General features: G+C 47.9%; 2 protein-coding genes across 5 annotated transcripts in view; both read left to right on the top strand.

The window, feature by feature from the left end:
• The first annotated feature begins 16 nt into the window (after nt 1-16).
• On the top strand, nt 17-7709 carry ATP5F1C (ATP synthase F1 subunit gamma). 3 transcript variants are annotated; one of them, XM_063323661.1, is made up of 10 exons: nt 17-134; nt 1189-1223; nt 2175-2306; nt 2951-3155; nt 3608-3751; nt 4135-4199; nt 4823-4978; nt 6091-6187; nt 7000-7037; nt 7575-7709. In XM_063323661.1, exons 1-9 carry the CDS (start codon nt 91-93, stop codon nt 7004-7006), a joined length of 885 nt encoding a protein of 294 aa, XP_063179731.1. In that variant the 5' UTR covers nt 17-90; the 3' UTR covers nt 7007-7037; nt 7575-7709. The 3 variants fall into 3 exon arrangements, with proteins under 3 accessions (XP_063179731.1, XP_063179732.1, XP_063179733.1); XM_063323662.1 differs by lacking the exon at nt 7000-7037; XM_063323663.1 differs by lacking the exons at nt 7000-7037; nt 7575-7709 and having other exon boundaries at nt 6091-6191.
• A 2300-nt stretch (nt 7710-10009) lies between these two features.
• Nucleotides 10010-14594, top strand: part of TAF3 (TATA-box binding protein associated factor 3) — a 127204-nt gene continuing 122619 nt past the window's right edge. For both annotated transcript variants that reach the window (XR_010069593.1, XM_063323653.1), the window contains exon 1: nt 10010-10299. Coding sequence is in view for 1 of the 2 variants with exons in the window: in XM_063323653.1 (XP_063179723.1) it covers nt 10134-10299 (166 nt within the window). In the remaining variant the exon portion in view is untranslated. The remainder of the gene's footprint in view (nt 10300-14594) is intronic.

Raw genomic sequence — 14594 nt, 5'->3', positions numbered from 1 at the left:
GCACTTCCCGCCCCCGCCGCTGGGCCCGACTGCGCGCATGCGCGTTGCGGGCGCGCTGACCTTCAGCGGGGCTGTGGTGTAAGCGCCGCCATGTTCGCCCGCGGGGCCACCGTCGCGCTTTACCAGCCGCAATGGTAATAGGAAGGGGGGTACGGGCCGGGAAGGCTTCTGTAGGGATGGGGGGAGGCGTCCCGGTGGTGGGGGCGGGCGGTGGCGCGGCTCGGGCCGGCCCCGCGGGGCTCAGGGGGCGACCGTCCGCCCTCAGCCGTGGTGTGGCTGCGGGTGGCGGGGTCGCCGCCCGGGCCGGCCCCTGAGGTGCTGTGGGCTCCGGTGTGGGCTAGGGGAGCGGTGACCGTGAGGCTGAGGGGAGGCGGCCTGTCGGGAGCATGGCGGTGACCTGCTGGGGACGGAGGCTCCGTCCTGTCAGCGGCGGCTGAATCATAGAATGGTCTACATTGGAAGGGACCTTTCAGATTATTGAGTCCAACCATCAACGTAACACTGACAAAAAAGATACCACTAAACCATGTCCCTCAGCACCTCCTATACCTGTCTTTTAAATACCGCCAGGGATGTTGATTCAACAGCTTCCCTGGGCAGCTTCTCCCAATGTTTGTTAATCTTTTCGGTGTAGAAATTTTTCCTAATATCCAATCTGAACCTTCCCTGGTGCAACTTGAGGCCGTTTCCCCTTGTCCTTGGGTGGGGGCGAGGGGGAGATAGGAGCTTGTATGGAAAGGGCGCTCAGCCAGGGTGGGACGGTGAGTGGGGAAGCAAGAGGAGTAAAAAGGACAGCTTTGTAGATGACAGGCAGTGCAAGGAGACTCTGTTCTTGTCAGGAAATGGTGTCGCCTCCTCTGCTTCATTTTAATCTCTTTTAAAAAAAACAGTTACATTTTTTGAAAATTGTACCCTTCTGATGCCACGCTGTCTGGTCTTCGTTTACATTGTGCCATTATCTAAGGCTGTGGATAATGTATTAAATGATCTATGGTGTCACAGGAGATAAGGAGAAGGGAGGAAGGTCTGGATACAAGGCATGGTTTAGAGGGGCTTGTCCCTACTACAGATGCTTTTTAAGAAACAGCAATTCTTAAATCTCTATCCTTCTGAAAGGGACCTGCCGTTGATAGGTGGTTTGCTGGAGAACTAGTGAACTACCCTAATATATCGTGCATTCATTTTCAGGGGCCAAGTCAGGAATATGGCAACCCTAAAAGACAGTAAGTACTGGTCTTGTTTGCTTTTGAGAGAGGGAAGGTGTTGCAGGAAAACCATATGTTAAAATACAATTTGGGTTAGCCTCTGCTGGATGAGTTGATTGAGATACACCATAACATTGATATATGAGCCTCCAGCACTTCTTATCTTAAACAAGTGTCCTTCAGAAAAGGCATTGCTTAAAATGGTTTCAGCACTAATTTAGATGTCACTTCGTCGAACCAATATAGTTTTACTCAAACATATTTTTAGAATAACTTTATTATATGTGCTAAACCACATTTTTGCTCACCTTTGAGAATTTATTTTCTGTTAACATTTATTTCCCCGTGTGTTTCTCCAACGGGGGGAGAGGTTGACTGAATGGTTTAACTTTGATAATGCTTCTTTGAGCCATTCCTCATAAGTTCTTATACAGGGATATTGCCTTGGAATTGTGCTTGTCTATAGGACACTTGTTTTGTTTTCTTTTTAGGTCAGTATTTTTATGAATCTCATTTTGCCATGGTCTAAACAGAGGAGGAAGTTTATTCTGTGTCTTCATACTCTGGGGTCTTTTTTGTTTGTTTTGTCTCCTTGTAGTCTGGGAAAAGATGACAATATACCTTAAATGATATATTTGTGAAACAGATAGCAGTGGAAGGAAAGAGAACAATAAATAGATCTTCTGTTGGGCTAAATAATAAATAAATGTTGTGTCTGAAGAAGAAAAAAACACCTATTGTAAAGATGCATTTGGGTTAGCTAGGTTACTACTCTTACTACTTTCTTAATGTAAATACTAAGGTCTTTTATGAGATTTATTTGTGCATTATTTGTTTATGTATTTATTGTTCTTTGAGGAACTTGGCAAGATATTTTTTGGATGGCTGTTACTAGCATTTTATTGCTTGGTTTTGATGTCGTTATGCCCACCCAGTACAGCCCATGACCTTCAACTGTTAACCTTGTAGTTACCAGGCGCTTGAAGTCCATCAAGAACATTCAGAAAATTACAAAGTCCATGAAGATGGTTTCTGCAGCAAAATACGCAAGAGCTGAGAGGGAGCTGAAGCCTGCTAGAGTCTATGGAACAGGAGCACTGGGTGAGAGAAGACTCTTGCACTGTGTGATGTGGGAACAGAAGAGGAAGGCTTTCATGGTGGTGATAAAATGCCTAGACTTTTTTAACGTTTAGATGTTTTTTTCCAAAAGAATTTGCATCTCTAGGCCACCTTGAGTATTACTTACAAGTAGTTTATGAAAAGTGATTTTTAAGAGTTCAAAGGTGAAATTCATTATGATTTCTGATAATTTTTTAACTTCGTGTGGTTGCATTGTTGGTTTTGTTAGTCATAAAAGCATCACAGCTCAGAATTTCTGGACTACTGCTATCTGTTAATGGAATTGTGTCCTATCTCTGTAGCGTATACAGCTACTGCCAAAGCTCCTTATGAACACTTGGGCTGGACGTGCTCCCGACGCACTGGACTTGCAGAGTGAACTTAACTAAGTAACGACACTGATTGTGTGATATCCGATGCAGAGACGTGGCTGGCTTTGAATTGTTTCTTTGTCACCTCTGGTCAGATTATGTGTAAACTTGGATGACTGTGAAGGAGTGAAAATTTATCTGGCTGAGATTTGGAACCCCTTTAGAAATTATTTGAGTTAGAATAAGTCAAAGGTATTTTGGCGTGACCTGTTTACTTCCTGGCACCCTTGAATAACTTATCCATCTTTTTTTTAGCTCTCTATGAGAAAGCAGAAATAAAGGCACCTGAAGACAAGAAGAAGCACCTCCTTATTGGTGTGTCCTCTGATCGAGGTCTGTGTGGTGCTATCCACACGTCTATTGCTAAAACCTTGAAGAATGAGATCACCAACCTCTCGAATGCAGGGAAAGAAGTGATGGTGGTTGGAGTAGGTGACAAGATCAGAGGCCTACTTCAGAGGTAAAAAGGATGGGTCCCGAAACTCAAACCCTGAAAGGGTTTGATTTGGTGGTTTTGTTTGTTTTCTGCAGTAGAAATTTCAAGACTGCTCAGAAAGCTGTGTGGCATTTGCAGGAAATTGCATTTAATAGAACTGTGCTAAATTCAAGTTCCTTTAAAAAAAAGGATCTGCAAATATGCTAAAAGGGGTTTTGGTCATCTGGACACTTGTGAAACTGCTGCACAGCGCTATTATATTTTTGAAATAAAAGTCTGAAAGCTAGCAACTCTGTCACTGTTACAAATGTGCGTTCAGCATGAAGTTATAATTTAACTGAAAAAAAGCAAAATTTCTCTCACACCCTAATTCAATAAAATGCTTAGTTCTGAACAATAGTAAGTTACGCTGCTGAGTAAGTCTTGCTGCCACAAGAGCATCTGCTTGTTCTAACACAGATTTGATGTTACTGCAGGACACATGGCAATTACTTCCTGCTGACATTCAAGGAAGTTGGACGGAGACCTCCAAGCTTTGGAGATGCTTCAATCATTGCCTCAGAGCTGTTAAACTCTGGGTATGAATTTGATGAAGGCTCTGTCATCTACAATCGGTTCAGGTAAGATTAAACTGGAACTGCACTGCAAAAATATTGGGTAGAAGGCTCTGAACAGCACGTTGGCTTGATGAAATAATATGAAAACTGATTGTGAATTGTCACGTTTACTTTCTTTCTTGAGGAGTGAGTGCATTTTGTGTGTGAAGAATTGTTTTGGGGTTTTTTTTAATAGCTGTGGTTGCAATTCTCTTTGTGTATAGTGGGTGCTGTTACATCAACAGTCAGCACGTCATTACATTCATGTGGTGTCTGAGATCTCTTCATCAGGATTATTGCAAAACTTTCTGGGATTGGAAGGCCAGGAGTTTCCTATTCTAGTTTGGTTTTAAACACTCAATTTAGGCTCTTGGTTCAACTAACTCTATTACCCTCTTTTTATACAGGTCTGTCATCTCCTACAAGACTGATGAAAAACCCATCTTCTCCCTTGAAACAGTTGCTGGTTCTGGTAAGTAGTGAACTAGAATCCACTAGTTATGTGATCTGATAAATCACAGAAAAAGTACTCTGAACATTGGAATATGGTATTAAAACATCTTATTATGGTGCATGTATTGTAAGTTTAACAGATTGTTTTGTCTCGGCAGTCACAAGATTGACTTAGCAAAGTGCTGTGAGGCAGGGAGGTTAAAAGAAAAGGTCCTACTGATTTTGGTTTGACGTTCTCTCTCAAGCAAGAATTGTGTGTATGCAAAACTCTGTCAGTCTGAATGTTTACAGCACTGAATGGCCTGGGCATTGAGTGACTTTGCACTACTAGGTAAAAATATCATAGAATGTTTCTGCAGCATTGTATAGGAAGATTAAGCGTAATACACTAATAATGTATTTTGCCTTGGTCGGAACCTGACTTTACTAGTATTAAATTGAATTAAAACACATAAAATACTTAATGAAATTTTAAATAGCAGAGAGATTATGAAAGTATACATAGTATGTAGAGAAAATCCGTTTGCTTTGCCTTAAGTAGAGAGACCGGCTAGCCTAGTAGTCTTTCGCATGGCATTGTATTGTTTTGCTAGAAGTAATGTATCTTGGATGTCTCTAAGTTTGCTCTTTCATATTTTACAGAAAGCCTAAGTATCTATGATGATATTGATGCTGATGTGCTGAGAAACTACCAGGAATTTACACTAGCAAATATTCTGTACTACTCCCTGAAAGAATCCACCACCAGCGAGCAGAGTGCTAGGATGACCGCTATGGACAACGCTAGCAAGAACGCGTGTAAGTCTACTCTGCGGGTTTCCCAGGATGTCAGTAGTTTAGCGTGAAAGTACTGACCTCCCTTTGTGTAATTCCCAAAATGGTAAGAAATGAGCTGGTTTCTCTCTTAATTCCATTTTGAGTCAGTTCAACTGGGATTCTTCTCTGAACTTATGAGTTTATTTAGTCCCTAGATAGGGGGCTTGCTGTCAAGTCAAACAAGACTCAGTAGCTGGAAGTGAAATAACAGATTCTTTAATAAGAATATGAAATACTAAACTAATCTTGTAATTGCCAGGTGTTCTTTACACTCTTCTCATGTGTCTGGTCTGAGGATTTACAGAATTTTTTTAAGCCTGTACCTACTTGTGAGCCAAATGTAGTTACTACTGCACCAATTTAAAGGTGGAGAAACTGAAACAATGATTTTAAATACTTTACCACCTGTCATGCAACAAGTTGAGAATATACAAGTATTCCTTGGAAGGTGTCCCAAGTGAGTGCAGTGCAGAGTGTGCCGTTGGGACTAGTGGGAGACAGCTGCGAGCTTTGAGTGTGGCGTGGGGATGAGACTTCAGTTGTGAGAAGGTGGCGTTGCACAAAGGGTACTGGTGACTGAGTGAAGCCAATGTGATGTGCAGTTGGGCTACCTGGAACTGTTGCCTGACGCTCTGCTGCCCACCTTGTCTTGAAAGAAAGACATATCTTCTGCTTTTTAAAAAAAAGAAAAAATCGAAAAAAAAAAAACATTTCAAAAAAATCTGGCTCCCTTTGCCAGAACAACAGTAACTTGAAGGTAATACCAATGCAGTTAATTGACAATGAAATCTAATTTGAAAGCAAATAATGCATACTTGTGTTATGTTAAACTAAGCGATGTCGTACCATGGTATTTACTAGTCTGTCAGCTGTTCCTCAGGTGTTTAACTCTGATGCCTCAAGTCAAATTGTCAAGTTTCTAGATCGTCTACTAGTAGTGTTATCTGTAGAGGAAAAGAATTTAAAGTGCAGTAAGCCTCTCGATTGTTTGCATGGATTTACAAGACTATTTGATACTCTGTCCGTACAACTTCTCTTTTATCTGTATTTGAATAGTTACCATATGTTTAAATTCCAACTGTAATTTTTTCTAGCTGAGATGATTGACAAATTGACCTTGACATTCAACCGTACCCGTCAAGCCGTCATTACCAAGGAGCTTATTGAGATCATCTCTGGTGCTGCTGCTCTGTGAGTACCTGTATAAACGTGAAAGAGGAGTTGTTGCGGAGTCACGTAGTGCTTGTACGTCAGGCTTCAGTCTGGTTAGCAGGGAAGGTTAGGGCATGACTCCCAAGTTTTTCGGCTTGCGCAGTTCTACTAACAAATGTGAAGTTTGGCAGTCTTTTTTGGCCAGATAAAGTTAAAAAGCTGGTACAATAGATCTTTAGCCTCATCACGCATCCTTGCCTGAATAGGCGGTGGGGTTTGGGTTTTGGGTTTTTTTTTTATTTTGAGTGGATTTCCCCACTCCTCCCTGGGCTTGTCCTGCTCTGCTCAAACAGCCCAGTAGAGTTGGGTGGGGGAGAGCATCTGAGGTGACTGCAATATGTTTGGATAAATGAGCCTGTGGTGGTGGTCAGAAGCTGAGAGCTTGGGGCTGGGGTTGGAAGGAGGAGGGAATTTCCAGGGTCAGTTGGTGCTGAATGCGTATTTTACTTTAAGTTCAGTATTTTGCTTATTTCCCCGAGAAAGAAGGTTTGTGAAGGTGTGTACTGCAGGTTACAAACATGTGGGCTTAGACCACAGGTTGTAACTGTGTGTAGCTAATGTGTATTACATCTAACAGCTAAAAATTTGTGCTATACTTGGATGCAAATACATGTGTTAATATCCCATGTGTTTACAAACTGCCTGGAATACAAACCCTACTGCAGTTACGTGCTGTATTGTGCTCCTCACAATACATTTATGGTTATAAATACGTGCATAGTTTTGCCTGAATTTGCATGAGTTGCTTCCTAACCTGCTTGTTCTGTTTTTTCTCGTAATACCATAACCAGGGATTAATCGGAAAAAGCGGTTCAGCCAAATCCAAGAGGTAAAGTTATGAACTAGAAACTAGATTGCATTTTAAAATGAATTAACACAGACAATCTTGAAGTCAAATGAGGAATTCAGTGTTGTTGGTCAGACAAACTACTCTTCCCAAAGAGCTGGGAAACTGCCCATTGCTAGTTTGAATCTGTCTGAACAAAAAGTTCTTAATTGTCAATAATTTTAAGCAAAATATGTCCGTGACAGCATATATCCACATTTGACATAATTTTCTGTGGGTTTTTTTTCTGGATTATTATATTAATTTGCAATTACTGTTTTAATTTTTTCATAGCGTCCTGACCTTATGCAATGACTTTAAAATGTCTATAGCCAAAACGTTTTATCTAAAGAGGTTTCCATAGCAAAATAAGCATATTCAAGATTTAGAACTTCAAGGAAAAATAGACTTGATAAAGAGTTTGGGGGCGGGGGGTAAGGAATATTAGTAAGGTGCAGTATTCTAATTGGAGGAGAAAGAAGTTTTAAATGAAAAAAAAATATATAAAATGGTTTAAATTTGCTTCAATTCTCCTTACAGGTGAAGAAGAGCTCATCTGAGCATATGGTTTAACCTGCCTGTGTCTGTGTTAACAAGACTGCTCTGTTATTTTGTGAAGTGGTAAAGCCCCAGAAATCTGTAAATTCTTACAATAAATGACCTACATGAAACAAACAGTCTTGGTTGTCCATGGCGCAAATGCTCTCGGTGTCTGAATATCTGGGTTTCACGTGGTTACTCCTTGAAACAAAATGTTTTTAATTCTGTGTGTGTGTATTTGTGTATATCTGCATGCTATAAAATACAGTAACACCGCAGTTCTCAGCACTCGCTGGGTATGACAGGAATGTGAGAAAGGATGAAATGGAAAAAACAAGAGTATAGCAGAATTGTAAGTAAGAAATGGTTGTGGTGCAGTGTAACCATAGAAAGCAATTCCGGGTTGTCATAATCTGGAATCTGTAATTCTTTAAGCATAATTTTATATAGAACCCCTTTTTAAATCACTTTTTCTTGTAACTTTTTCTACTTAAGTGCAGGAAGCACTGCTTTGGAAGTGCAAGCCTAAAGACAGTAGATGGTAACTTAGTTGAGAGCTAGCCCCGTTGTTTAAACAACTTCCATTTTTTTTAGATACTCCTGATGGCTTATTTTTCCCTTTTCCTTTGTAAATTTACCCACCCTCTCTATTCTCTTCCATGTGAAATTACATCCCCGTTAAGGAATAATTTAAGGCTGCTGATGGCTTTCTAAAGCAGTTCCCACCACCTTCCTGACCTGATGGCACGTGAATCAAGGTCCGTACCCCGCTGCCAAAGCTTTCCTACAGCTGCTGAGTTTTTGTGGCTGCCTGGCCTGCTGTCACCACCGTGCAGCTGCTGGGTGCAGCGAGACAGCCAGCCAGCCATTCCTGTCATCCCAGATGAGAGGGATGACACGTATAACGCTGAGCAGGGAAACACTGGTCTGTTTGAAATGGTTGGCAAAGTGGAAACTGCCTTGTGGGCCCTGGGCAGGACCTGTCTGGTTCAGCGGTGGTGTGCCAAGGGTCCATCAGGGACTCTCCTGCTGTTCCCTTCCTCGTCCCCCACACAACGCGTCCTCAAATTCCCCTCAGACAGGCAAGGAAATCCTTTCTGCAACCTCCAGCCTTCCCCCCTTCAAGACACAGGCGTACCTCCCATGCAGCCCAGGTCAGGTCAATGTACCTAAGGAGTAGCACGTCCACAGAGGGAAGTTCTTTCCCAGTCCTTGAATCCCACATTCATAGAATCATAGAATGGTTTGGGTTGGAAGGGACCTTTAAAGGCCATCTACACCACAGCCCCTGCCACAAGCAGGGACATCTTCAACTACAACAGGCTCCTCACAGCCCCATCCAACCTGACCTGGAATGTTTCCAGGAATGGGGCATCTCCCACCTCTCTGGGCAACCTGGGCCAGGGTTTCATCACCCTCATTGTAAAAAAAAAATCTTATATCTAGTCTAAATCTTCCCTCTTTTAGTTTAAAGCCATTACCCCTTGTCCTGTCACAACAGGCCCTGATAAAATGTTTGTCCCTGTCTTTCTTATAAGCCCTCTTTAAGTACTGGAAGGGGCTCTAAGGTCTCCCTGGAGCCTTCTCTTCTTCAGGCTGAACAACCTCAACTCTCTCAGCCTGTCCTCACAGCAGAGGGGCTCCAGCCCTGGGAGTGTCTTCATGGTCTCCTCTGGACTCGCTCCAACAGGTCCATGTCTCTCCTGTGCTGAGGGCACAGTGCTGATCGCTATACGGACCCCCGAGGGACATCGCTTGTCACCGATCTCCCTCTGGACATTGAGCCATTGGCCCCTACCCTTCGGATGTGGCCATCCAACCATTTAGCATGAAGAGCCATTACGGAGCTTCACCCAAAAGATTTAATTGCAAGGTCTTGGCAGCAAACGTTTGCTGTGACTATGAAGATGCATTGGGTCCCACAGCAGAGGGAAAACCCAGTGATGGTGAGGGCTGACATCCACATCCCCCATCCAGCTGGAAAGAGAAAAAAAATTACGGGGCTTCGGATCAACAGTTTTGATGAATAATTTTACTTTTCTGGTAACCGGTGGCATTGCTGCCTGTTTAAATGATGCGCCTGGGCTCTGCTCCAGCGCCTCACGGGAATGGCCCCTGCTCGTCCGCTTTGGGCCTGCGGAGGAGCCGCGATCGCCCGCCGCTGGGGAAGCCCAGCCCAGGTCCCTCCAGCGCTCCGAAATCCCGCCTGACACCAACTTTTCCTCACAGCGCTGTAGAAAACCCCGATTTCGTTTTTGTTTTTTTTTTTTGTGGGAGTGGAACTCGAACGGCTCCGCTCCGTGTCCCTACCGTCCGCTGCCGCCATGACCCCTCCGTCCCGCCCGCCCTGCCGATGGCCGAGCGCTCGATGCGCCCCGCCGCTCCGCACCGCGCCCCGCTCGATGCGCTCGGCGCTGGAACGGCGCGGCCTGGCGCTGGCGGCGGGGAGGCGCGGCGCCAAGATGGCGGCGGCGGCGGGCTGTGCGTGAGCCTCCCTCGGCCCTCCCGGCCCAGGGCGGGCGGCGGGCCCCGGGCGGCACCGCGCCGAGCCCAGCCGGCATGTGCGAGACCTACTCGCGGTGGCTGCTGCGGGTGTCGGTGGCGCAGATTTGCCAGGCGCTGGGTTGGGACTCGGTGCAGGTTTCGGCCTGCGACCTCCTCACCGACGTACTGCAGCGGTACCTGCAGGGACTGGGCCGGGGCTGCCACCGCTACTGCGAGCTCTGTGAGTGCGGGCCGGGCCGGGGGGTAGGGGGCTGTGCTGTGGGGAGAGGGGCTGTGGCGAAGGACGGGCTTGCTGCCGTTTGGACACGGTCCTGGGAAGCCGGCTGTGGGTGGCTCTGCTTGAGCAGGGGTCTGGACCAAGCGACCTCCATAAGTCCCTGCCAGTCTCGGCCATTCTGTGAAGGGAGGCGGCGGAGCAGTGCTGTGGGCCGTGGGGAGGGGAGGCTATGGGGAGGGAGGTTGTGGGGAGGGCAGCTGTGGGGCAGGAGGCTGTAGAGCAGTGCTGTAGGGTGCTTTGCAAGGGGAGGGTCAGGGAAATGTGACAGGAGGGCATAGGGAGGTGGGCTTTGGGCAGCGCTGGGGTCTGTGGGGCAGCGGGTGCGAGGTACGTGCATGGGGGAGGTCAGTGTCGTGATGGGATGGGGAGGTGGCCCGTGGGCCAGTTCTGTAGGGAGAGAACATGGAGAAAATATCTGTGGAGGAAGGTGAGGACATGGGGGTGATCAGGCTGTGGGGTCGTGCAGGGGCCAAGGGGGTGGATTAGGCTGTAGGGCGGTGGTGGGGGCCATGGGGGAGATCAGGCTGTGGGGCAGTGGTGGGGGCTGTGGGGAGGTGGGCTATGGGAGACTCCAGCTGGGGGAAGGTGAAGGGGAGTTGGGCTGCGAGGCAGTGCAGGGGGCTGAGAGGATGAAGGGGGAAGCTGTGGGACAGTCCTGGTGCACAGGGGCCTTAGTGCGAGGGAGAAGTGGGCTGTGGGGTGGTGGATCTGGAGTGTGGACACGGATGAGGAACTGTGGCTGTGGACTTGAGGAAAATGGTGCTCTGAGGCAGTGGGTCTGGGGTGTAGGGAGATGAGGCTGCTGCCCCATTTTCTTTGACTGCAGCATAGCCGGGTATGTGTACAGGAGAGGGAGATGGGACTGTTGGCCCTGCTGCTGAGGCTGTAGTCTGATGGATCTGGAGGGGATGTACTGAGAGAGGAAAAGCGGTAGTCAGCCCCTTTATGGGTGGGATGTGTGCATGGGAGGACGTGATGCTGCTGTTGTGTTGTCCTGGCTTACCCACAGGTCAAGGTCTGTGCCGTGGTAGGAATGCTGGGGAGGCTGTGGAGCCCCACTGCAGGTGGGGATGTGTGTGTAGGGTTTGGATGTGGGCACACGGGGAAGTGCTGAAGCTGTAGGGCGAAGGGTTTGGGCTGGGTGTATGGGGCAGGGAGGTGGGAGATGTTAACCCCTGCTGTGGGAGGTGTGTAAGGAATGAAGAGATTGAGCTGCAGTGCGTGGGGTCCGAGACGTGTGCCTGGGAGGAGTGGAATCACCTGCACGGGGAGGGAGAGATGTGTCTGGAAATGCAATTGCTGGGTCTGGAGTGCTCTGGGTTGGATATATATGTGTAAAGGGGGAAGTGATTTGTGGGGCTGGAGGTGCATGTGGAGGTGTGGGGCTTTATGGCTGCCCAGGGAGGCACATGTGCTGTGCAGGGTCAGGGATCTATATAGGGATGAGGTGGGGCTGTGGTGCCTGTGGGGCTACCGTGCATGTATGGGGGCAGGCAGGGGGCTGTGGTCAGGGATTGACATGAACCAGGGCAGCATGGGGCCATATGTGTGAGGCTAGGGATGTGTGTGTACAGGGGGAAGCGACTGTACTGTGGGGCTGTGAACGTGTGTGTGGGGAGTGTGGGGCTGCAGTGTGTGAAGGCAGGGATGCAGTGGAGTGTGGTTTTTTGGGGAGATGGAGCTGTAGTGCACAGGATGTGGGAAGGTGATGGGGTTGCATGTGGGAGGTGTGGAGTATGTGGTATGGATAACGGGAGGGATGGGGCTGGGGGTAAATTTAGTGCGCGTGGCACGAGGTGTGAGTGTTCTCATGTGGGTGCAGTGGAAGAGGTTTGGCTGGATATGTGGGGGACTGGAATTAGCCAGTGCTGCCATTGAGGAGGCACATGCCGAAGGAGCTGGGAGTGATGGTGGGAGGCAGGATGCCCAGGGCCTCACTGGATTTGGGGTGAGGTTGTGCTGGGGTGGGACTGTGGAAGGGCTGAGTTTATACCAAGTGGGAGAAAAGAAAGGAGTTCTGGGAGTCAGAGCAAGGACTACTGGCTGGGTCACATAGGAGTATGGAGTGTGTGTGTGAACGGGATGGGGAAGGGACAAAAAGTATCACTGCTGGGACTGTGACAAAGGATGAAGTTGTGTGTCCCTTGGGGTTGTGTGTGTCCCTGCACAGCCTGCAGTGGAGGTACTGAGCAGGGCAAATGACCGGGATCTGTAAGTATTGGGGAGAAGCTAAAGGGGGGAGCACAGAGTGGAGAGGCTGGGGGGAGCAAGGGTGCCCTGAAGGGATGGGTATAGGCTGTGTGTGCACAAAGAAACAGGGCTGCTTGTGCCTCCAGTGCCGAGAGGGACATGTTTCCCCTTCCTTTGGCATGCTGGGGAGTTGCAGAGTTGTGAGTTGCTGCTGCTCTGTGTGTCTGTGTGTACATGTGGAGGGGGAAGTCCTGGAGAGCCCCTGGGGCAGAGCTCAGAGCTGCTACAGTTGGGTCTGGCAGTAAGGAGGGTATTTAGAGGAAGCGGGGTCATTTGGGGCTGGATTTGGGGGGTGGATTTGGGGCTACTGTAGCTACCACCAGTTTAGAGAATGGGTTGGGGACTGTGGGAGGTTATGGGAGAGGTGACAGGGATGGCAGCCCTGAACTGCAGAAATGGAGAAGTTTGCTAGCCGTTCTGTCTGAGTTGTGGGAGCTGTGCTAATGAGGGTGTCGCAACTGCGGATGAGAGGAGTATCATAGAATCATAGACTGTTTAGAATTGGAAAGGACCTTAAATGTCATCTAGTTCCACCCCCACTGCCATGGGCAGGGACACCTTCCCCTAGACCAGGTTGCTCAAAGCCCTATCCAGCCTGGCCTTGAACCTTTCAGGGACGGGGCATCCACAGCTTCTCTGGGCAACATGTGCCAGTGGTTCACCACCCTCAGAATTTCTTCCTAATATCTAATCTAAATCTCCCCTCTTTCAGTTTAAAACCCTTACTCCTCATCCTATCGCTGCACTCCCTGATCAAGAGTCCCTCCCCATCTTTCCTGTAGCCCCTTTAGGAACTGAGGTCTCCCTGGAGCCTTCTCTTCTCCAGGCTGAACAACTCCAACTCTCTCAGCTTGTCTTCATAGGAGAGGTGCTCCGGACCTCTGGTCATTTTCATGGCCCTCTTCTGGACTCACTTCAACATGTCCTTCTTATGTTGGGGGCTCCAGAGCTGGACACAGTACTCCAAGTGGGGTCTCACCAGAGTGGAGCAGAGGGGCGGAATCACCTCCCTTGCCTTGCTGGCCACGCTTCTTCTGATACAGCCCAGGATACGGTTGGCTTTCTGGGCTGCAAGTGCACATTGTTGGTTCATGTCCAGCTTTTCATTCACTAACACCCAAGCCCTTCTTGGCAGGGCTGCTCTCAATCCCTTCATCCCACAGCCTGTATTTGTGCTTGGGGTTGCCCCAACGCAGGTGCAGAACCTTGCACTTGGCGTGTTGAACTTCATGAGGTTTGCACAGGCCCACCTCTCAAGCCTGTCCAGGTCCCTCTGGATGGCATCCCACAGCTTGGTGTCATCAGCAGACTTGCCAAGGGTGCACTCAATCCCACTGTCCATGTCGCCGACAAAGATGTTAAACAGCACCAGTCCCAGTACTGACCCCTGAGAAATGCCACTTGTCACAGGTTGCCACTTGAACATCGAGCCGTTGACTGCAACTCTTTGAGTGCAGCCGTCCAGCCAGTTCCTTATCCACCGAGAGGTCCATCCATCAAATCCATGTCTCTCCAATTTAGAGACCAGGATGTTGGGCCAGACTGTCAAATGCTTTGCTCAAATCCAGGTAGATGATGTCAGTTGCTCTCCCCTTATCCATCAGGTTCCTTAGATGATCTTGAACCTGGTCTTGTCCTGCAGTGGGCAGTTCCTCATTCTCCCAGTCCCTGCCTTTGCCTTCTGTGACTCGGGTGGTGCAGCTACAGCCCTTCTCAGTGAAGACCGAGGCAAAAAAGTCATTGAGCACCTCAGCCTTGTCCCATATCTCAGGTGACCAGGTCTCCTGTTTCCTTCCAGAGAGGGCCCACATTTTCCCTAGTCTTCCTTTTATCACCAACGTACCTATAGAAGCTTTCTTGTTGCTCTTGATGTCCCTGTATGTGTTGCTGTCAACTGGTGGTGGATGCAGCCTCAAGCCTGTGAAAGCTGGTAATGTTGTGTTCTTCTACAAGAGGAAATTTGGAGAGTGTGCGGAGCAAAGACCTGC

The sequence above is a fragment of the Chroicocephalus ridibundus genome, chromosome 1 (genome assembly GCF_963924245.1).
Source record: "Chroicocephalus ridibundus chromosome 1, bChrRid1.1, whole genome shotgun sequence".
In the NCBI taxonomy this organism is placed as follows: Eukaryota; Metazoa; Chordata; class Aves; order Charadriiformes; family Laridae; genus Chroicocephalus; species Chroicocephalus ridibundus.
The sequence above is the reverse complement of the archived record's forward strand: the minus strand, read 5'-3'. Positions and strand labels throughout refer to the sequence as shown.

Bases quoted from the DNA above. Each gene is read 5' to 3' on its own strand.
- ATP5F1C (XM_063323661.1), top strand. From the start codon at position 91: ATGTTCGCCCGCGGGGCCACCGTCGCGCTTTACCAGCCGCAATG. The intron at 2,307-2,950 runs GTGAGAGAAGAC...TCTTTTTTTTAG, and splicing joins CTATGGAACAGGAGCACTGG to CTCTCTATGAGAAAGCAGAA. The intron at 4,200-4,822 runs GTAAGTAGTGAA...CATATTTTACAG, and splicing joins TGAAACAGTTGCTGGTTCTG to AAAGCCTAAGTATCTATGAT.